Raw genomic sequence first — 22,896 nt, 5'->3', positions numbered from 1 at the left:
TTTTTGGGGCATAAATCAAAAAACCGAGCAGCAGCAGCCTCTGTTATATTGACCATTAAAGCAAATTTGTCGACATTTGCCATTAAGAGTCAACAATGCTCGGCCATAAATCAGCGTAAATAGACAGGAAGCGCCTGCGAATCCTCAGCTCTCCTTCCCGGCCACACATTTATTTTAAATTACCATAAATGCCCCTGACCGAAAACGAAACCAAAACAAGAGCAGCGTGGCGAACTTTGCCTAAAAGCTATTGGCCCCTGTGTCCATTTGTAATTTCCAGACAATTTATCAAACCAGCAAAAGCAGTGAAAGCAGCAAAGGAACAGCAAAAGGCAAGGGGATGCCAAGTGCCGAAGGCCAGAAGTCGGAATGGAAATGGCGCAGAAAATGCGCTTCAAGTGGCCATGGCCATGACCATCGACTGGATGGCTAGATGGATGGATGGATGGATGGAAAACCGGGGGGCAGCGAGTTCAAATAAAGTAAAAATTCTTCGATTCCTGGACAATCAAATTGGGATGGTGGAAAATGGAATAGTGGACAATCAGCCGAGGGCGGGTACTTCATAAATTTCTTCGACCGATCCACTTTAATGCAAGTTTTTGGCATCGGCATCTGTGTGGAAACTTCTTCAAGTACGAGAATTCGAAGGAGTACGGAAATTAGCCTTGTCGCAATCGCATTCTCTGTCGTCTGCAAAGTTTCAATTGAATTTTCGTCCGGCATAAAAATGCCAGCAACTTGAACATTTCGCCGTGTTCGAGAAGCGATCATCCACCAAGTAATTAATTTTGCATATGTGAAAGTGCAGCCAAAGGATGGGCATGGATGGAAGTCCTGACACTTGTCGCTACCCCTTGACCCCTCGGCAATGTGATCAACTTAACGAGGTGCCGCCAGTGAGGAGTCATGGAGCCAGTGCACCGACAAAAAGTTAATAGAGGTGAAGGTAGAAGAAGATCCTGAATGCAATCTTTTCTCATCATCATCGTCATCCGCATTCGCAGCTAATTGAGTATTCTTCCCTTAAGTGGACACAGCCGCCGCTGGCGCCTTTCAGCCTCATTTGCAGGCACGCACATAAATCAATAAGTTGCATTCGGCCTTAAATTAATTAAAAGGAAAATTCGCAAAGAGCAGTTGGTGTAGTTTTCCGAGTTTACTTTACTTCCGGCTGGCAAATACGTTGCAGTCCTTGCACTTGCAGTCTGTGCTTAAACACTCCGCCAGCTGACAGCAATCAATCAAAAATTGCACTGGCCTTAGCGCGACGGGTGGCGCCGGATGTATCACGTCCCAGCACCACCCAACCAGCACCACCCAACCAGCACCACCCACTGACCACCCACTTCCAACTTCGACGGAGCAGGAGCATGATAAATTGTCAACACGCTGACGTTTGTCTGCAGCGATTTAAAAACTACTTAAAATGTAAATGTTGTTTCCCTGTTGCTGCTGCTGTGTTTCGGTTTTATGCACACGTCGCGCAGCGTAGACTGCGAAAATCATGTTGTTGACTTTGAAAAAATATGTGTAAAAATGCGCTATTGTAAATAACAGGAGCATAAGCCCCCGGGGTGAGTCAGGATGCGGATAGGGGCGCCCGGCGAAGTGCCTCCAACTTGACTGACTGTCTGAGCGAGAGTGATGACATGGCAATGTCAACGTTAGCTGGGGCAGCAACATGGGTGGCAACATTCGTGGCAGTAACACCACGCGTACAGCGACTCCATGAAGATGCCTCGCCTCTGTGATTGCATTTTTACACTTGTCATGGCGATTTGGACCCGTGTTGCCTTTGCTTTGTCAGCTCGAGTGTTTGCAGCTTACACTGTGCAACACACAAGCAGCAGCCGCAGCAACATCCTGCTTCCACTTTGGAACTGCTGCTCCCCAAATGAGTTATAAATTCAGCTGTCAAGTATTTTGACAATTGATTAATTGAAATCGACTTGGAAAGTTACTACAGTTGATAAGCGGGCGCACACACACACACACTCGCACTCAACCGCCGCCGGAGGAAACGGAAGTGGGCTGTCAATCACTCCGCTCACCCCGCAGCCAGCAGCAACATCCATGGATCATTTGTTGATGAGCTAAACTTTGACCCGGTCAGAGATCAAACAAAAGGGGCTAGGGACTACGGGGCAAGCCGCAGACGCTCAAATTAAGCAAGAGTCTAGTTAAACAGAAAAGTTTTGCACCACCCCACCCCACGATAGACATCTCCGGCTGCCCTTCGAGTTGACAACCTAAATTGTTAGTTGGCTGATAAGCCGCCAGTCGACTGCCGACTGCCCCGCCCCCCATTCGCCGGAGTGGGCGTATATAACATTTTTATTTATATCACTATTTTTTATACAGTGGGCCAGGGGGTGGAACCAAAACCGAACGGAACACGCGCCACATGCCAACGACAAACAAATAAATAAAATTCCTCTTTCGGTATGAATGCCACCACCCCGCTGTAACCAAGGTTTTTTTTTCCAGGGGTCAACACTGCAGAGAAGTGTGTGTGTTTTACAAGTCTATTAACTTGTGGCGCTTATCTAATGCTGACAGCAAGTTTTTCACTTTGCCAAAGTTTTGCCCCGGAAAACGCAACTTCCCCTTCGGCTGCGGGGAGTGGGAAAATTGTGGGAGGAACTGGAGGAGTTTCGAGGCAGCTCTGATGTCAATCATTTGTTGATCATTTTTCTTTTTAGCCCATGCATAATATATGGCCGGCATTTGCAGATGACCACAAACATCTCCTCGCTGCACTGCGAGGAAAATTATGTAAGAAGAGTTTATGAAAAAATAAAAATAATAAATATTTCCAAATGTAACGATGTACGAGTAACTACAAATTCTGTTTAATTAAAGTTTTTTTAATCTTAATCTTATTATTTCCTTGTAGACAACTTAGAAACCTCTATTCTCCAGCGGCGAAAGGAAAAGTGCCAGACTGTCGGAGGGAAACTTTTGCTTCGGAAAACTCTTGATTTCCTTGGCCATAAGGACAGGGAATTGGTCAAGCTAGTGGCCGCTTCATTAAATGCGACGCTAAAAAGTTGCATCCGTGGAGCTGCTGGAAATATTTATGAACTGTCCGACTGCTGCCGTGTCATATACTATATGGTATGTTGGTGTGCGCGGTGAAGCATAGTTCTGGCCAAGTTCGAGTGTCACACCCCACCTGGCCACCTTTTTTCAATAAACGTTAAGCATTACTGTTATTAGTTTCCGGACGGGCACATAAAAACTTCAAGCCAAGTCGAGAGGAGACACCAGACACGAGACTCTGTTGCCCGGCGAACGGGGACAACAACTTTGTGTTGCTACTTTGCCGATGCTATCGACTCATGCTGTTGCTGTTGCTGTTGCAGTTGCCACTCTGTAGCAGCAACATGTTGCAGATGGCGATAGGGGCTGCGTTGACTAGTTGACTATGTTGCCATTCTGGAAATGGCTGAATGGGACCTATGGAAATTACGGAAACCGTGATAATTCCAAGTGCATTACATCCAAAGTCCTTGCGGCAGTGACAACAGAAGCAGGAGCACCAGGAGCAGCAGTTGCAACAGCAGTACAACAGCAACTTATTAACGCGCAATCTGAGCTCTGCAATTGACCGCAATGGAATGGAGCGGGGTGCTCTTTGGGGGCCAGTGGCGGATTCTGAAGCAGCGGCGATGACGGCCACGACGACAGACGGAAGCGGAAACGGCAAATAAACGCACGAGCGCTGACGTGCGGGCACCAGCGTGTCAGCGTCCGTGTCTTTGTGTTGCCGCTGCATGTACGTGTGTGTGTGTGTGTGTGTGTATTTGCTGCACTTGTTTGCATGCAACGTGGCAACATGGCAACGACAATGGCAGGAACAACAGCAGCAACAGCAGCAGCAACGGGCATTTATCTGGCTGCCCAGACCTGCCACGCCCCTCGTAATACATTGCGGTCGGGATGTTGCATGTTTGTGGGCGCTCGCCTGCGTTTGTATTTTTTTAATACCCATGCATTTTTAGGCTGAAGGGCATGCCCTTTTTATAAATGCTTTTCTAGAGTATATTTCAAGTTATGACATATAAAGAGTAAATAGAAAGTATAAGCTTATTAATGGTCTGATAACATTTTAATACTCATTGGGTTATTATTAGCAAACATTACAGCTCTCGTTTAATGTACGTAAATTGAACATATTATTCACTTTAATCAACTTTTGTTTATATTTTTAAAAATAACCTCCCTTATCAACGCACTGTTTGTTTATAAAAGTTCTTAGGAAATAGTGACTTTTCTGTTTTTTTTTACTGCTCTTTTTGAGCATTCGACTTTTCGTTGAAATAAATCTTACAAAGTGAATTCAGTTTTGCTCCGCTGTTTCAATTGAGATGACGCCTGCGGTCGTTCTGCTGACTTTTTTAGTAATCCTAAGCTTCGGATCTTATGGATATTCGCAGCTATTGGATTCAAATTGCATTGCATCGCACCGAATGAGAATAATTGGTGGTCAGGATGCTCAAAGGACTCCATGGATGGCTTACTTGATACGAGATAACACTTTCGCATGTGGCGGCTCACTGATTGCCCACCGTTCGTACTTGCAACTTATTAAGTATTGTATTTATAATGGTTTTTTTATAACTTTTTTATTTATTTCAGGCTTTGTTTTAACCGCCGCCCATTGCACGAAAGTCAACGACAACTTGTACGTTCTTAACATTCTTTCCTTAACTTTCTGTTTACTAATATTGTTTTTTTTTTTTTTTTTTTGCAGATTTGTTAGATTGGGTGAATACGATTCTTCGAGGACAACGGATGGCCAGACTAGACACTACAGAGTTGTTTCAATATATCGGCATGAGAACTACATAGATTTTCGGAATCATGATATTGCTGTGCTCAAACTGAGTCGGAAAGTCGTCTACGATGGTAACTTACTACATTTCTATACATATACTCTATACTCAATCTATATCTATACTTAATTTACAGCTTTTATCCGACCAATTTGCATTTTTTTTAATTCCGGCTATCAGTCCTTTGCAAACAGCATACAGGACTTTATTTTAACTGGCTGGGGTCAGATGGCCCACAACAAGATGCCCACTACACTGCAGAAAATGTCCCTGCGTCGTGTTAGTAATGAATATTGTGGTGTTCCAGGTCTTTCCATATGTTGCTGGAATCCCTTGCAGTACGCCTGCTTTGGAGATTCGGGTAGTCCATTGATGTCAGTTGTGAAATACGGACAGAGTACCATATATGTTCAGTTTGGGGTCACTAGCTCCGTTACCGGAAATTGCGATGGCTTCAGCTCATATTTGGATCTCACGAGCTATATCCCTTGGCTTTCCCAAACCTTGTCAAGAAACTGGGCCTAAATAGATCTAGATTGAAAGTTGGAAAGTCTTATTTCTATTTTTAATGGGTAGTAACTTAGTCTATAGGGCAAGTTGCTGATTTTGTTGGAATTTTCCACAGGCGCCATCGTTCGCATGCACGGCAAGGATTTCTCTGCTTAATTTGTGGTTTTCAACCAAACAGAGAAACGATGGTAGCAATGGACGATGGACATTGGACATTGGACGTTGGCAGATGGCGGAAAAGTGGCGGACGAGTCCACAGCTAACCAACTGTTCAACGGCAATTGCAATTGCAATTGAGGTTGCAGTCGCACGAATGTTCCAGGAAACCCTTAAATATGATTATGGCATACGAAAGGCCTACGAGCAGAGCGTCACTTTTCATGGTGGCGCTGATTTTTGCTTTTGGCCATCTTCGCTGGAATCTTTGCGGCATTCGCTCGGTAGCTTTTTGGCCAAGAGATTTCCACGAACTGGATTTAATTGTCACACATTACGGAACCACAATTACATAGAAAAATGCGCCAGCCAGCCAGCGGAAATGGCAACAATGCAAATGCAGCCACTGCAGCAAATAATAACCACCGACTGTGGCCAGCAAGGACCTTCACCTCCTCCTCCTCCTCCTCCTCCTCGTCCAGCCCTCAAATAAAATGCGCCATTTGCAATTGTAGTTTATTTTAATACCGCAATTAGTGTTGTTCTCCGGGCGGAGTGGTGGAGTGCTGGAGTATTTGTGGTTCGGTGGGTTGAGCACGCAATTGTTGGAAAGGTGGAATATCCTGGCGGATCCTGCCACGTTGCCATGTTGCCACACCATTTGAGGTGGTCGCATAAATATATATATGTATATGATGTACGTATATAATACAAGGTATGCAAAGTTTTTCCGGTATAAATGTACGATTACCAGTCTTTTTGCACTAACGCAATTGAAAAGCTGTCCATTTGGAAGCTCGGCCATTTGGAATTATTTGTGCCGCAGCCGCTGTTAATTGATTTTTAAGTGCCAACTGCAATCAGGTACTTCGATATGCATCAGGTGACACATGCAGGCTCAAATTATTTTCATCCAGCCTCGGAAAAAAGCATTAATGTAATCAGCGAAGAAAAAAATGTTTGCACAATACCCTTTTTAAGCAAAAACGAGGTGAAAAACCTTAACGCTTAGCAAATGAAACCACTTTGTTATTAATCTCCACTAACATTAACTATTCAGTAATAGCTTTTTATGCTAAATAGATTTTTTAATCATGATATGAAATGCATAAAAATTAAGTAAAATGCTTAAAGTTAAACACAGCCCACATCTAAATTCTCTCTAAATTCTTACTATGATTTTCTTGTATTTTTTAAGTTACAAAGTTGGCTTAAAATTAATTATTAATTTTTCAGTGGTATATAAAAATCTCTTAGGATTTTGTAGCACTCCATATCATGAGGCATATCAATCCGATTGAAAGTTAATTGCTCACCTCGCTGATCCCCTCGATTGGTTTTCCCCTTCTCTTTTTTCCTGTTTCTATGTGCAACGGGTGTAATCACATTTTATGTTGAACGCACTTAATTTTTTGCCCCAACTAAATGCCAATTAAAATACGTAATTATTTTTTAATGGCATTTTGTGGTCAATATCGGGCGATTGACGATGATTGCACAGCGGTGGATCTGCGGAGTTGTGGAACTCCACTACGATGACGGGATGCCGTCGTGACAATCCACATTTATGACGAGCAAATGGCCAGTATCCATATCAATTACATGACTTGTCAAAGCGGCGCCCGCCTAAAAGAAAAGTGCCTCACATGGGGTCGCATGTGTGTGAAGGGGAAGGGTAATATCGCCAGCAATTGCAGTTCAAGCAAGAATTCGCAATAAGGACTTCGATGTCCTGCAGCCATGTTCCCTGGCAAATGAAATTCGAGCAATCATCGCCATCAACATTTCGCTTTACTTCAAAAGGGACACGGCAGCAACATGCCGCAAGTGACAATCATTTATATTTAATAAACAACTAACGCATGCAGGACACACAGCATCGGCCAAGAAAATAACACTCAAGACGTGAACGAACAAGTTCAGTTTAAGTTCAATTCACTATTTTAACGATAATATTTATATTCCATTTGGAAACGATTGGTTTTTATATCTTTTAGTGATAAAATTGAATAATTATGGCAAATTTATAGACTGTTGGTTTTCTTAAAAAAATATTTGTATATAAAATATTTTTCAATATATTTATTTCCCAATATGCTTTGTATTTTTATGGCTACTTGCAATTACAAAATAAAGGTAGTGAATTGTGAAGCACTTATTATTTTCCTTTGTTTTTAAGCTAAATAAATTCAAATTCCAATTGCTTGCGAGTTGCTGTAAGACCTGCGATTGATGGCGGCGGGAAAGTGGGGAAAAGCCGGTCGGAAAAACAACAGCAAGATGACGAGACTAAGCGGCCATTGTCTCCGCCCCCCTTCGACCCCCGCCCCCCTTTGCAATGGAAATTGTTTACCATGCATTTTGTTCGATTCCGAGTCGAGGCGTCTGAATAATGCAGCAGGTAGTATCCTCTGATGGAAAAGCGGAAAAGCGGGCGTGGAAATTGGGGGGCGGTCAAGTAAATAAGCGAGCATGAAAGCGAAGACGAAAACAAAATGGGGCAGATAACAACAACAACAAGAACAACAACAACGCCAAAAGGACAACAATGCTGCATACACAAAACCGCTTGGAATCGCTTTGGGCGGCATTCAAATTGAATATTGAAAGCATCGAGCACAAAACTGCCAAACGCTTGAATTATGCATTAATGATGTCTGCCACACTGGACAATATAGTGGGTGGGGGGAGGAGTAAAGGGGCAAGGATTGAGGGGCGTTTGCAGGACACAAGGGTTTTTTTTTTTGATGCCAGGACAAGAACAACGGCAATGCGTCGTCCTCGTCGACTGACCACCGCTTATTAATTTTTTATGCGTCTGCTATTTTTATGGTCGACATGAAAGCGTTGGCCGCAAGCCTTTTATTTTCCTGGCCATTTTCGTCTAGCTTTCAATAGTTTTTCACCGAAATTTCCATTTCAACCAGACACGAGTTTGCGTTGGAAAAGTTACTAAAACTTATCTTAGATGGGAGGTTTTATTAAAAGAGATATACTAGAGTTTAATGTCAAAAGCTTAGCAGCAAAGATAAGAATTAATCATGTATAATATTTATTACTTTATTTCTAGAATCATTAATATAGAAATGTCATAAAAGTTCTATAGTTACTTCTATAAATGACAGTCAAATACATACATGTACACATCCAATTAAAGCAATTCGAAATCGCATGGTGTGCTATTATTGCCATGTCGCGTACTGTCAATATGCATTGTTCGCTAATGTTTCGCCAACTAAGTATTACGCTTTTTGTCGCCAGATTTTCCCTTTGGCTTAATTCCGTTTGAACGACGAACGTTGCGTTGGACAGGATTTCGTCCTGCAAATAAAACGCGCCCTTGACAATGGCCGTCAATATGCCGATATCGGTGGACAGAAAGACGTTAATTACCAACATTACCTCGCGCCCAATTATCAACCGCACAAATCAGCGGTGATGTAGGTACGGGTTACCTGATGCACCGTGTGCGGGGCAATGGAAAACTCATTACATGCCACAGGAGCCATCATCCGGGATTCGAAAGATAGCACATAGTGGGAGAGGAGAACTTGGAGCACGGGGGCGGGTGGCCAGGCGCCACGCCCACCAGGAGCGACCGCAACATGCTGTAATGCGTGGCTCCATCAGCATTTGCATGTGCAGCTGGAGCTGGAGCTGGAGCTAAATGCGCCCGATACTTAAAGCCAACTAAAGGCCATATGTTAGCCTACACTGCCAAAGGACAAACTTAATGTCAACACGCTAATCTGTCAGTCGGCAGGAGTCGCAGCGCAGGATGCGTTATGCGGGATGCTGGGCGGGGGAATGGGGGAATCTGTCATGGCGGGGAGTTCGGTCGGGGAGTGCGACTGCAAAGGATCTGCCACAATGTCGGGCCACTTAAGGAGCGCTGAATCGCAGCGCCTCGCTGCACAGGAACTCGAGGATATTGGAAGTGGGTGGTGAATGGGCGGGGAACACTCCTAGAAAATGCAGCGATTCTTAGACGAACTTCAATCCTTGGAACTTGATTTACTATTATTACTTAAGGCACTGTAAAACAATAAAAAATGATTCTTCTTAAAGGATTTATAGAAAGATATAAGGATACCATGGTCACTTAATCTCAAGTCAACAGCTCTTAAAATGAAAGATATTCTTATTTAATATAGTTTACTTTAAATTAATTTAGTACTGAATATAATATCTTAAAGGCCTTGAAAAGCATATAATACATTCAAGAATAGTGCGTACTTGTTAAATATTTTAATTTCGCAATCTTTTGAGGAAATACCAACAACCCAACTTCCCGCTGCTTAAAATTAATAATAATAAGGATGTTTAATATTTATAGAAAATTATTTGCTAGTGTATCGCCGCCTGGATGGCGCAACAATAATGCTGGACCCTTTGAAATGACAAAAATTGGTTGCTCTCCGTGCGGCTTGACGCTTGACTTGCCAGGAGACACTCGAGGGCACCACAAATGCCAAGCCGTCACCCGGCTACCCCGCTATCCAAGCACCCAACTAAACACCCACTGCTCCAACAACCAACTCCCACCCCCCGCGAAGGACGCGTCTTATCAACTATGCAGGGCTTTGTCTCTAAGCGATTGCAGCCGCCCCCCTTTTTTCCCATCCCACCTGCCCCTGCCCCCTTTTCGTCCTCGTAGCCAGCGTCTTTTGTTGCGCTTAATGAATTTTACGTAAATTTTACGAGCGCTGATTTCTGGCAGCAGCAGCACCACCCCAGCTATTAATCCACACTTTGGCGAGAGCACCACCCCCAGTGGATGGGTAAATTAGTGGGTGGTTGGGTGGTTAGTGGGTGGATGGATGAGACTGGTGCTCCCCTGGTTGTGCGTGTGTAATGACAAGTTCAACAACAACTCGACATTGTCGACTGGTGACGAGAACGACGTGCTCCGACATTTGTTTGCCCAAGTTATGCAAATATTTTTCCAGTCAAGAAGTTTTTGTTTAATTGCATATTTTGACTCGCATTACGCGTGTCATAAAGCAGGGATCCGGAGCTTACCACAATGCCAGAAGTTGGGCGGGGATTAGGGGCACTCGAAAGACATGTTCCTGCATTTTAGAATTCAAAGTTCAAAGACGAACCCATCGCCAAACTAAACAATCAGTTTTACGAGTATAGATCTCATTATGCCCAGACTTGCAATTGAACTATAGCAATCTTCCTTAGAAATAATTCTGAACACTGACAAAATCATGGAGGAGCCTTCAATATTGTCCATAAAATATAATTTATACTTTGAAGCTGACTTCATTTATACAGCAAGCTGTTTAAAAATTAAATTAAACAGGATTTATAGAATGGATGAAACTTTCTGCTTTAGACAGTAAAAATGGGTGAAGATTGTTTGCTTAATTGGTTACACGAAATGATGGCTAAGTATATTACCACCTCATATATGGTAAACCAAATAAAACTTTTACTTTTTTCGGAAAAAAGCGATGGATTCGATTTTCATTGCCTGGACAAATTCAAAAAGTTCACATTTTTGAGGCATACTTATCGCGTATACGCTTTCCTTCTTTTCCAGCCCTGACAGTTTCCGAATATCGGGTATCGAGTATTACTTTCTACCTTTCAATGACAATGACCGGCGACTTTCTCACTTTCTTCGTACGCTTCTTACTGTCGGAACACAAGAGCTCACAAAGGATTATGACAAGTGCTGGCGACTGGATCGAGGAGCTGGAACAAGCTACTCTACTGTCGATTCAGGAGGATAATGGTATTGTTACCAAGGTGTACGTAGCGCCCTGTTTGCAGCCGAGAATAAAAAAGAATGTTTTCCCGGTGGACAACACGCAACTCTTCCACTGTCCGTTTTGCTCTATTGCGATTCGCACGGCCGGTCCCTACAAGGTCCATCTGATGGCCTGCAAAAGACGCTGGGCACGCATGATGAAGGATGCGCCGGACGTGTCCCAGCAGCCGTGCAGCATTTGCAAGAAAACCTTCTCATCGGTGGATGCCCTGGTCAGCCACAGGCTCCTGCATGGAATTCCATCATTGAATCGCACCTGTGCAGCCTGCAATGTCGAGTTCGAGACGGATCTGGAGTATCGCACCCATTTGGAGAGCCATCTAATACCGTCCGAGTCCACGGATGAGTCCGACGAAGGGACGTACACCATCACCAAGACCTTCACTTGCATTTTCTGTCGCACGGAATTCGAGGCCAGCTTTAAGCCTGGCCAAGTGACCCGCCGATACGGGTGCGACGCATGTGTCGTAAGGCTGAAGGCCCAGGAGGAGGAGAAAAAGATCTTTGGGAAGAGAAGGGCCCAGTTAAGCTGTGATCGTTGTGGGAAAAAGTACAAATATGAGGGTTTCCTTCACCGTCATCTGAAGATTTGCCAGATGCCGGATAAATCCAAAAGAAAGCGTGAGATTGAAATCAACGAAGCCAGTTAACCTACAGAGAATTTATACAAAGTTTTAATAATTGATTATACACATTTGCACATTTTAATTTTAAACTAAATAAATATATTTTTAAAATATAATATTTTTAATAATTTTCAAATTATGGCGCCCGTCCCACCGATATCTATTCCGATTTACTTTCGATGTGGTCACACTTATCGATAATTCCACCGTGGCGTGGTATTTTTGATTTAAAGCGTTAATCGATTTCCCACCCAGCTGCACGTGTAAATTTTTTTGCAGTCTACAGAAAAGTTCGTAAATAAACGAATTTTAGTGCATTTCCAGCGAACACGATGAGTTCAGACGAGTCCAGCGATGGATTTGAGGAGCTGCAGAGTCTAAAGGCTCTCTACGGCCAGCAGGAGAAAGAGAAACCGAAAAATATCAAAAGGGAACGCTATATCCCAAAGGCCTCGCAGGCCAAAGAGCTGAACTATGTGGAGGTGCCCATGGAAAAGGTGCTCTTCGGCGACAGGCAGCGACTGCTCACCAATCTAGCCAAGTCCGTGGGACACAAGTTACCGAACCATGACGAGGATGAGCAGGAGGGAAATCCCGGCCAGGCAAAGGCAGGCGACAAGCGAAAAGCCGCCTGGTCGGATTCCGATGACGAGGACCTGCAGGTGGGCGATGTCAAGAAGGCCACGAAGCACACGGGTCCACTGAATCACCTGCGAAAGGATAAATCGTACAAGGAGTACCTTACGGCGCGATTCCAGCGCACGCTCAACCAACCCAAGTGGGCCGAGAAGAAGGTCAAAAACGAGGACGACGAGGACGAATCCTCCGACGAAGAACTGCTGCGGACGGTTGGCTTCATCGATCGCAAAGCCCGGAACAGTGATCTGCCCCAGAAGACTCTGAATTTTAAACGGGTCAAAGACCTCAACAGGGCCACATATTCCGAGGGTAATACCACCAGCATTCAGTTTCATCCAACCAGTACTGCTGCTCTAGTGGCGGGCATGGACGGCCTAGCCACCATCTACGCTGTGGACGGGCAAAAGAACGAGAAGTTACACAATATGCGCTTCAAGAAGTTCCCGCTGGCCTGCTCGAGGATTGCTCCATGCGGCACAAGGGCGTTCTTCGGTTCCGTGAAACCATACTACTACTCCTACGACTTGCTGGAGGCCAAGGAATCCAAGCTGAAGGTGCCGGGTGCAATGTCGTTTATGCACCGCTTTGAGGTGTCTCCATGTGGCAAATATATCGTCACTGCTGGCAAGTATGGAGCCATTCACCTGCTCACGGCCAAAACAAATGAGCTGCTGCACAGCTTTAAGCAGGAGGGCAAAGTGAAGGGATTCACTTGGTCTGGTGACTCCAAGAGGATCCTCGTCTGCGGTTCCACTTGCAATGTCACCGTGCTAAACCTGCGCCAGAACCTCATCGAGCACACCTTCATGGACGACGGCTGTATACATGGAGAGTCCATTCAACTGTCTCCCAACCAACGCCTACTGGCCACCGGCACTCAAGAGGGCGTGGTCAACATCTACGACTACGAGAGCGTTTTCGCCTCCAAGGCCCCACAACCCGAGAAGCGCTTCATGAACCTGCGGACTGCCATCACGGATCTACAGTTCAATCACTCATCTGAACTGCTGGCTATGTGCTCCAGTGAGGCGCCAAATGCTTTTAAGCTGGGCCATTTCCCCAGCGCTACTGTGTACTCCAATTTCCCGGCACAGAACGAGAATGTTGGCTTTGTGACCTCCATGGCCTTTTCGCCGCACAGCAGCTTCCTGGCCTTTGCCACTAGGGGCAAACAGGTGCCGCTCTTTAGGCTTAAATACTTCAAGGGTTATTAATTGAAGGCGATATGATGTTTACAATAAATTCTTATATAAAATCATTACTCTTTATGTCGTTACAATAGAACCATCTTTATTTAAGTTAACAATTTAAAGGGACTTATTTTTAGAAAGGAGCTCGGAAAATATCGCGTTTCTGGGAGTCTTGAATCTTGCCAATGTCTTCCAGCTTCTTGCTGATGTTCGTCGACTGCGATTCGATCCACTGCAACGAATTCATATGGGCATTAAGGATTTTTCCGATCTGTATGATGGGATCTGTGGTGTCCTGGCCCTTGTTGGCCTCGTTCAAGTTGTCTATGATCTCCTTTAGGTCCTCGGACATCTGCTTCAGTTGCGTGTCCAGATTCTCCACCATCAGGTAGGTTTGGCTGCGTTCCATGTCCACTCTCGGGAGATTAACGAATTCCTTCTCAAGCGGTCCCAGGCTGTCCTCAAGCTCTTTTTGCTGCGTGGCTATAAACTCCAGCTCCTGGTCCAGCACTTGCTGATCGGTTTTCACTTTTTTGACGGCATCGTTAAGCTCGACGATCTTCTGGTTATTGCTGATGAGCAGTTTGTCCCAGGCGTTGATCTGAGTGGCCTGTTCGGTGAATACCTTTTCCTGTTCCTCGAACTCCAGAGTCCACTTGTTGATATGCTCCTCCAGTTGGTGGTAGGACAATTGGGATGCCGCGGAAACGGCCGATGAGTCTGTGGTCTTGGTCTCGGTAGTGAGATTGGCAAAAGCACCGCCAGTACTTAAAGTTGGGGCCGGTGCAGCTCCTTGCGTCGGCGCTATGGCCGCCGGAGCTGCAGTCAGAGTTGTGGGCGCAGCGGCAGTGGTCTTAGGAGCTCCCAATCCAGACCCGCCCAGCAATCCAGTTGTGGTAGCTGCGGTGTTCGGTGCACTGGTTGCTATAGTTGGCACCACAGATGCCGCTGGCTGAGCCGTAAAGCCTCCGAAGGCGGCAGGAGCAGCAGAGGTTCCAGTCGCGGTCGCAGAAGTGGTGGAAGCTGGATTTGCGGCTTGAGTGCCCAGCGTGAGGGGAGCTGAAGCAGTGCCGGATGCCAGGCCAAATCCAAAGGCCGGTGGAGCCTGCGCCTTGGCGTTGTCTGCATCTCCGCCACCGATACAAGCAGCAGTTGCCGGTGTTCCGAACGAAAATGTGGTTTTTGTGGCGGGAACCGTGGTTGCTGCTCCTGCAGCTGGTGCTGCGGCTGGTGTTCCTGTGCTGAGGCCGAACGAAAACGACGATGATGCGCCTCCGGTCGGGGCGGCGGTTGTTGTTGGCAACTGGAATGCCATGCTTTAACTTAAGACAAAAAATATAATTTCAATCAAACGAAAATAACACGCCAAAATCAACTAGTGTGACCCTTCCTTGGAGTTCTGCAATGTTGTCGGTGTTGGAAATCAACTAAATTTGAGATCAAGTTAGCTATTTTCAAGCCAAACTATTTGTAGTTTAAAGATTGGGCGGCAAAATTAAATTTTAAAATTCTTTGAAATGGGAATACAAGTGAAGTTCTTTGCTGAGTCAGCGATACATTTAAACTAAAACATGCTAGAAACCAAAACATTTCTGTTATTCTAACGTTTTCAATTACCTTTTACACTTTTAAAATATATTTAAGTCTGTGTCCGTTTTTTTTAACCAGCGATCAGCTAACTTGGGAAATCGACAAACAACACTGGTCGTGAGCTATGTTTTAGCTCCAGTTTTAGTCGTACATGGAAAATTCATTGCGTGCAACTTAAATAAGAAAACTAATGAAAATCAAATCAGAAAGAAAACGGAGTCAAACGTACAAACAAGTTGAGGACAAAATCAATAACGAAACACCGGCTTTAATTAGTCATATTTTGCTATCTGTAAGTGGAAAGGCGATAAGGTAACATTTGGGTCAAAAGAATTCAATTACAAGCCCAAAGTGCAGCGGCACTCAGTTCAGTAATTGCATTTTGCTAAATCAGCTAAACACATGTGTTCTTCCTATCAGAAGGTTCGTTCTGCGTACCTGTGTAGGTTCTCTTCAGAGCTGCGCCAGCCACAAAAGTAGAAAAAGTACCTAAGGTACAAACGACTTGCCGTACAACAATTACAGCTCGTCTTTAACCTTCGTTTTTTTGTTTTAAATTAAATTCTTTATACGATTTTTATAAGATCTAAGATCTGATCCTTAAAAACAGAAATTTTAAATTATTTTTAAAAACCAGTTCGAAATTTCTTAATCAAAAGACCATAGTTCTAATATTATGTTAGTATTTCCCATCACTCCAGTCTACTAGGCTCCCAAATATTTCCTTAACTTTGTAGGCCAGTGTAGCTGGCAAACAGCAGCAGAATTGAACAACAAAAGCATATCAGAATCAGAAGCCACTATTCTCGGTCTCTCCTCGATTTTCGCTGTTTGCTCCCTGTGATCGCTGTGAACTTGGCGTGATAAGGGGCTCCGGCTCCTCCTGCAATCGAGAAAGCCCGCTGTTTGCGCCACCCGGCGAACACCAATCAGTCGATGGGAGTGCTCCGCTGCAATAGCAATTAGCCACTAACCTTCTGCCAGCTCTTCAGGTGCCATTCCCCTTCCTCCAGCTCCTCAGGTGCCCCGCGCAAACAGAGTTATCTGGAGTGCCGCCCGCTGGAGAATATAAATTCCCTGGGTGCCCAAAGGCCAGGATTCAGTCGGTGCCACTAGCTCGCCATGTACGGAACGTGGGGCGTCTTTCTGGGCGGGATTCTCCTGCTGCAGGTTCTGCAATTATCCATGGGCCTCGATAATGGCCTGGCACTAAAGTGAGTATTAAATTTTGATTGGATTCTTGGCCACTTAATTGAAATTGTATCGATTTTAGGCCACCTATGGGCTGGATGTCCTGGGAACGGTGAGTAATCTTTATCAGCATCTCTCAACTAGATTAGATCATAAAGAATTATCATTACGTCTAACATTTAAAATGAAATTAAAGTAAAAATTAGGCCTTGGCATGAACTTTTACACGCGACCTGCACTAACGCATTAGTTTACTCAATTTCACTCACTAATATAAATATAGTCTATTTATAGTTTCTTTGAATTTTTCATTACACGTGTTTTACTTACAGCTTCCGTTGCATTACCGACTGTAAACTGTATCCGGATGAGTGCATCAGGTAAATACCCAAACCCAACTTAGCTCCTTAAGTGTTCCATTACTCCTTGTTCATTTCACCTGTTTCAGTGAAAAACTATTCCGAAGACATGCGGATCTTCTGGTTTCTGAAGGATATGCGGATGCTGGCTACGAGTACGTCATCATAGATGACTGCTGGCTGGAGAAGAATCGCGACAACGATACCCAGAAGCTGGTTCCGGACAGAAAGCGCTTTCCCAACGGCCTAAATGCTTTATCCGATCATGTAATTTATAATATATAACTCTAGCCCTCCAGGCTGCCATACTAACACAAATGACTTGCAGATCCACTACCAGGGTCTGAAGTTTGGCTTGTACCAGGATTACGGCACCAACACCTGCGCTGGCTATCCCGGAGTGATCAAGCACATGAAGCTGGACGCCCAGACCTTTGCGGATTGGGACGTGGACTACGTGAAGCTGGACGGCTGCTATGCGAATATCAGCGACATGGCCACGGGCTATCCGGAGTTCGGACGCCTGCTCAATGAAACTGGTCGTCCGATGGTGTACTCCTGCAGTTGGCCCGCGTATCAGGAGGATGCAGGAGAAATGCCCGACTATGAGTCACTCAAGCAGCACTGTAATATGTGGCGCAACTGGGACGACATCGAAGACTCGCTCGAGTCCCTCATGCAGATCATGGACTACTTTGCTAAGAATCAGGACAGGATTCAGCCGCATGGCGGACCAGGACACTGGAACGATCCCGATATGCTGCTGTTGGGAAACTACGGCTTGAGTTACGATCAAAGCAAGCTGCAGATGGCCATTTGGGCCATTATGGCGGCACCTCTAATTATGTCCAATGATCTGGCTGCAGTTCGTCCCGAGATCAAGGCTATACTGCAGAATCGGTTGGTTCAGCTTCGATATCTTATCTTTTTAGACTCATTGGTAAACTATTGCTCATTGCAGTGCGGTTATTGCTGTGGACCAGGATGAGCTGGGAATCCAGGGCCGTCGTGTTTTGTCCCGCAACCAAATCGAAGTCTGGAAACGTCCCATTACGCCAGTAACCAGGAGTGGACATCACTCCTATGCCGTCGCCTTCGTCAGTCGCCGAGATGATGGCGCTCCCTACAGGATCCCCTTCACGGTCAAGGAGTTCGGACTGACGAATCCAAATGGTTATAGTGTGCAGGATCTATACGATGTCAGCAACAAGTTGGGCATCTTCCAGTCGGAGAGTCAGTTCATCACACGCGTCAATCCCAATGGTAAAATCCGTTGCAAAACCTTATCTAGCCCTGACTTACTTAATTTTCCCCACCCCCAGGCGTAACTTTCTACAAGTTTACAGCGTTGTAAGCCCAAGATATGCAAATCAGCCGCTGCCATTAAATCGAATATGCTCTTATATACACACTATTTCCACATTGTCCAAGGACGTTGCATCGATGATCTGTGTAATAAGTTAATCCCGACAATAAATAACAGGTAATCACAGAAGAGTTCGACTTTGTTGATTTTTATTGTTTGTTAAACAATTGATTGTGTGCATTACACACAGGTATAAGTATTGTACAATTATAGGCATAGATTGCAGTACCGACGCTAGTTAAGACTTGTTCCATTATATAAATAAGGTCTGATTGGATGAAAGAGTTAATTCGCAAGCTTGTATAAATAAGAAGTGTAGTAGTATATACGCGACAAGGACCCGGATAAGAGCAAAAGGAATGCGATCCATTGGGATCACACCAGTTATAAATAGATACCATCTACAGCTACAGCTTACATGGGTTTGGTCGAGAGAGTTAGAGTTATTGTCAAGTTGTAGGCGAAACCGAAACCAAACCGAAGGAACCATAGCCCGGGGTTAGTGCACCCCATTGCTGATGGTCGGCGTGCGCTCGTAGGTGCGTCGATGCAGCGCATCCACATCCTTCAGATAGTAGGTACCGGGAAACAGTGCAGAGATGCTGCCCGTAGGCGTGTAGGGCGCCGCATGGTTGTTCTTCTCCCGCACCTCCATCAACGCGGAGAACTGCTCGGGCGCAACCTTCTCCCGTGAATTCAGCAATGGCTGCACGTATTCCAGCTTCGAGACAAACTTTTCGAAAGCAGCCGCATCCTGGGTCACGCTTATCGAGTACATGGAAGCAGCCAGTCCGGATCCGTAGGAGAACAAACCAATGCGCTTTCCGACCAGCTCATTGGCTGGTCCGCCAATCAACAGAGACACCAAGCCGGAGTACACCGAGGGGGTGTACATATTGCCCACTTGGTTGGCCAGCAGCAGCGATTTCTTGGTCTTGCTAGCAAAGATGTCGGCGGACTGCGTCATGAAGGCCTTCTCCACATCGCGATCGAAGTAGGTGCTCTCCAGGGTGGCGGTATTGAAGCGTTCCAATTCGGGAAACTGCTTTGTTCGCTCCTCCTCACTGCTCAGCAGGAAATCGTTGAAGCTCAGGCGACCCACAGATTTTTGCACCAACTTGCAAAAGGGTGTGTGGAATAGGATAGCATCGAAGGTGCTCAGGCTGGCCGGCTGCTTGGAACTATCCTTCTGCTGCTGGTCGAACTTCTTGCGATACAGCCTGTAGCAGGTGTCCAGAGCAGAAAGGTAGCACTGAATAGAGAGCTTTCCATCTACCGTGGGATATTCGGAGCTGAGGTCCGGCTTGTAAAAGTCGTAGGCGTGCTCCATGTGCGTGGCGCGTAGTCCACGATCGAGGATAAGCGGCGCATTTGGACCCACCAGCATAGCCACAGCACCCGCACCGCCAGTTGGGCGCGCTGCACCCTTGGCGTACACGGCGATATCAGCACAAACGGCCAAAGCCAGGCGGCCGTCCCAGCTGGAAGATTCCACCCAGTTGACGGCATTGAAGAGCGCCGCCGTGCCGCCGTAACAGGCGTTTGTGGTGTCGATGCCCTCGATGTCCGTGTTTCCGCTCTCGGCGAACAGCTGCATCAGCACGGACTTCACCGACTTGGACTTGTCCACAATGGTCTCGGTACCCACCTCCAGTCGTCCGATCTCCGAGTGGTTCACATGGTGTCGCTCCAGCAGGCGACTCACAACCGTCAGGCAGAGAGAGTTAACATCCTCGCGGTCCGAGCAGAAGCCCATCTTGGCCTGGCCCAGGCCAATTGTGTACTTGCCCGCGGAGGCACCATCGAAGGTCTCCAGCTCCGTCTGGTCCACGTACTGGGAGGGGAAGAGAATCTCGATGGCGCGTATGCCAACGTTCTCGGGCCAGTGGGATGCCATGATTGTATCCGGTTATCTATTTAATCCTGAGCTCTGTAAGAGAGACAATCGGGATACTTTTAGTGGAAGCTTTGGTATGAGATTAAATATTTAATTCAATATCTTTGTTATTAACAACTATAACAATCACTATTTGCGTTTCGAAATTGCTGCAGTAAGTTGAAGCTAAGGCCTTGTTTAATTTAATTTAAGCAGAGTTCTCGATGTGGCCCGAATTCCACTGCCAATTGGCATTGGGAAACTTTCTCCCCGCGCAATCACGGCGTATTTATAATGCTTACAAATTGTACGAGGCAGAGACAACCTGTTGCACGCTCGAGCTGCGTTGGACGTGTGTAAGCCAGTGACTTTGGCTGCGGCTGAAGAAGTCATCAAAGTCTGCCAGCCAGAGGCCCCCGTCTTGGGGGCCAACTGATTTCCCTGGCTGAGAAACTGAGCAGAGAGAGAGAGAGAGAGCCGCCGGAGCGGAGAAAGTTTCCCCCGCTCAGGCGAGCTCCACAAAAGAGAACACTAAACCGCTGTGAAGTAAGCCAAAACACACGCATCGCAATAAATGTAAGCCAACAAGACAAGCCTAAAGAGCCAAAGGGACAGGGGCGTGGATGCTGCGGCTACACGCAGAGAATTTATGATGAAATATATAGATTTTACAATAGATAATCATTTCTATTAAACTTCTGTTGTCGGAGAACAAGCTACAAAATATGTTTCCTTCAAGAGAAACATCTTAATAATTATTACTTTAGCACAATAACTCGTTTTTCAAAACCGCTTCCCTTGAAACTTCTAAATTTTCACACATTTTAATTTCAGTTAGCCGCAAATTCTAATTAAAGCAAAATTATAATCTATTACTATTATAAAACTATTATGTTTTTCAATCGAAATAGAATGGAATTTTGCTCGGTGGAGCATTGTGGGACAGCCTGGGAGCGTCTTCACCCATAAGTGGGTCATGCCCACCAAGCACCAAGCACCAAGCACCAACCACCACTCTCCCTCAATCACACGCGTCCATATTGTATAACCGATAAGAGGTGCGAGTGTGGCCCAAACCCGAAAAGCGGTTGACATGTTTACCGTTACGTTTAGCACCTGCGACTACTGGCCTATTGACTATAGGTTTTCACTTTTCGGCCCGGAACTTAGTGGATTTGTGGAAAAAAGGCTGGGTAGCGCGAAGCTCACTCGATCGGATCTCTCCGCGGACTGACGGCACTCGAGGCGCTGCACTGGCATATGAATATGACCATGACGACGGAATTGGCAGTGGAGAAGCCACCTAGCCACCGAGCAAACACAGAGGCAAGAACTTCGGGGGAATAGGCGCTGTAAGTCAATGCCAATTGCTGAAAGCGCTCGGCGAACAAATAGCGATCGTGCATAATTACGGGAAATATTTATCGCACAGATACGGCCAGCGAGCACGAAACACAATCGTCGGGGGCTAAGAAGCCGCCGGACTATATATGTAGATATGCACATGGATGGCCTGTTGCGATGGGGTAAAGATCAAAGGCTGACTGACCATCGCTGATAAGGCCGGAACAAAGCGGCTTCCTTAAAAATGCCACCGAATGGATGGGACACTATTTCCATTTCAGTGACAAAAGCTGGGAAGTGACTTCCACTAGCTTTTCTCGATTCATTACTTAAGGCATGCCTTTAGGAATTAACAACAGAATTATATTTATAATTAAAATCTACTAATTTTCTTACTGGTATAACCTAAATTGGATTATCATCTTTTGCGAACACTATCTTCAAACGTGATTCCAAAGCACATAAACCCAATTGGTAATTGATAAAATATTCCATAGAAATCACTTAAAATAAGTTCATAACAAGAAGTAATTGTGATATTACTTGAGTGGTAGTTAAGTTAATTAATACCGTTTAGTTAAAGTAAGCAAAATTAACAAATAAGAGAATATTTTGTCCTATTGTGCAAGAGTATGAATCATTATCTAAAGTCATGAAACTCTAATTTCAAGCAATTTGAGCCATTTAAGTCATTAATTCCTCGAGTGCCTGCGTGGAATAAAGCCCACCCGGTGTTCCTAAGCAGCCCGTGGATTTAAGTATGGAAATGGATGCACTGTTTATGCGGAAAAGGAGCCATCGAGGGGATGAGTAAGGGGCACTGTTGTGGTTTTGTGCTCTTATTTTTAGCACTTCGGTAATGGGAAATCTTTGAATAAACATTTCCTGGAACTGCTGCGCACTTGGCTAATTGTTTACTCTTGAGTCATTCTTTTTTTTTCGGCTGCAGGAGGGTGTGGAGGTGGGGGAGGAGGAGGTCAAAGGTCGGGATGCGCCCGACAGAAATACACGTGTATTTGAGAGCCGGGAGATAAGCATAGTTTAGGGGTCAGGATTATGAAACTGGTCTATGGGGCGAAACATATCACTGGAAGTTGATAATTTCCAGATCTACACTATTACACACGGCTGGAAAAACACTGTGAAACAGCTTTTCTCGATTTACAATAACCAATCCTAGTTGCACACATATTATGTTCCTCCGACTTCTGGTTACATCAGCGTCCAAGCTGACCACCTGCCACGCCCACAGCCCTTATCCAGCGCAACACGAACAGTACTCGCACTCGCAATTAACTTACTTGCTAATATCAATGGTCCAGGGCGGGCGATATGTTTAAAACTAAACTAATCTGGAATAAAAGTAAGCAATGAAACTGCGGCACCTTAGCCGCAGGCAGTGTTGGAGAGCGCGCGGCTCTGGAAC

General features: G+C 45.4%; 6 protein-coding genes across 9 annotated transcripts; 4 read left to right on the top strand and 2 right to left on the bottom strand.

Moving 5' to 3' along the window:
• Positions 1–4,341: 4,341 nt before the first annotated feature.
• LOC6609439 (testisin) lies at positions 4,342–5,391 on the top strand. Of its 2 annotated transcripts, XM_002034088.2 has the most exons (4): positions 4,343–4,575; positions 4,645–4,690; positions 4,760–4,914; positions 4,978–5,391. In XM_002034088.2, the coding sequence occupies exons 1-4, from the start codon at positions 4,374–4,376 to the stop codon at positions 5,364–5,366; spliced, it is 792 nt and encodes a 263-aa protein (XP_002034124.1). In that variant the 5' UTR covers positions 4,343–4,373; the 3' UTR covers positions 5,367–5,391. The 2 variants fall into 2 exon arrangements, with proteins under 2 accessions (XP_032571248.1, XP_002034124.1); XM_032715357.1 differs by having other exon boundaries at positions 4,342–4,690.
• A 5,435-nt stretch (positions 5,392–10,826) lies between these two features.
• LOC6609438 (zinc finger protein 646) lies at positions 10,827–11,983 on the top strand. The gene is made up of 2 exons (XM_002034087.2): positions 10,827–10,864; positions 11,059–11,983. Exons 1-2 carry the CDS (start codon positions 10,861–10,863, stop codon positions 11,937–11,939), a joined length of 885 nt encoding a protein of 294 aa, XP_002034123.2. The 5' UTR covers positions 10,827–10,860; the 3' UTR covers positions 11,940–11,983.
• Positions 11,984–12,159: 176 nt separating this feature from the next.
• On the top strand, positions 12,160–13,833 carry LOC6609437 (U3 small nucleolar RNA-associated protein 18 homolog). The gene has a single exon (XM_002034086.2). The coding sequence runs from the start codon at positions 12,248–12,250 to the stop codon at positions 13,766–13,768; it is 1,521 nt and encodes a 506-aa protein (XP_002034122.1). The 5' UTR covers positions 12,160–12,247; the 3' UTR covers positions 13,769–13,833.
• Positions 13,819–15,141, bottom strand: LOC6609436 (nuclear pore glycoprotein p62). Its single transcript, XM_002034085.2, has one exon. It carries the CDS (start codon positions 15,057–15,059, stop codon positions 13,878–13,880), a length of 1,182 nt encoding a protein of 393 aa, XP_002034121.1. The 5' UTR covers positions 15,060–15,141; the 3' UTR covers positions 13,819–13,877.
• A 353-nt stretch (positions 15,142–15,494) lies between these two features.
• LOC6609435 (alpha-N-acetylgalactosaminidase) lies at positions 15,495–18,379 on the top strand. Of its 2 annotated transcripts, XM_032715754.1 has the most exons (8): positions 15,495–15,626; positions 16,319–16,548; positions 16,608–16,637; positions 16,858–16,905; positions 16,974–17,151; positions 17,213–17,784; positions 17,846–18,147; positions 18,207–18,332. In XM_032715754.1, exons 2-8 carry the CDS (start codon positions 16,457–16,459, stop codon positions 18,236–18,238), a joined length of 1,254 nt encoding a protein of 417 aa, XP_032571645.1. In that variant the 5' UTR covers positions 15,495–15,626; positions 16,319–16,456; the 3' UTR covers positions 18,239–18,332. The 2 variants fall into 2 exon arrangements, with proteins under 2 accessions (XP_032571645.1, XP_002034120.1); XM_002034084.2 differs by lacking the exon at positions 15,495–15,626 and having other exon boundaries at positions 16,117–16,548; positions 18,207–18,379.
• A 3-nt stretch (positions 18,380–18,382) lies between these two features.
• LOC6609434 (hydroxymethylglutaryl-CoA synthase 1) lies at positions 18,383–22,894 on the bottom strand. 2 transcript variants are annotated; one of them, XM_002034083.2, is made up of 2 exons: positions 22,772–22,894; positions 18,383–20,180 (listed from the first exon to the last, which is right to left on the bottom strand). In XM_002034083.2, the coding sequence occupies exon 2, from the start codon at positions 20,145–20,147 to the stop codon at positions 18,750–18,752; it is 1,398 nt and encodes a 465-aa protein (XP_002034119.1). In that variant the 5' UTR covers positions 20,148–20,180; positions 22,772–22,894; the 3' UTR covers positions 18,383–18,749. The 2 variants fall into 2 exon arrangements, with proteins under 2 accessions (XP_002034119.1, XP_032571644.1); XM_032715753.1 differs by lacking the exon at positions 22,772–22,894 and adding an exon at positions 21,228–21,359.
• Positions 22,895–22,896: the final 2 nt, after the last annotated feature.

The sequence above is a fragment of the Drosophila sechellia genome, chromosome 2R (assembly GCF_004382195.2).
Source record: "Drosophila sechellia strain sech25 chromosome 2R, ASM438219v1, whole genome shotgun sequence".
Taxonomy (NCBI): Eukaryota; Metazoa; Arthropoda; class Insecta; order Diptera; family Drosophilidae; genus Drosophila; species Drosophila sechellia.
The sequence above is the reverse complement of the archived record's forward strand: the minus strand, read 5'-3'. Positions and strand labels throughout refer to the sequence as shown.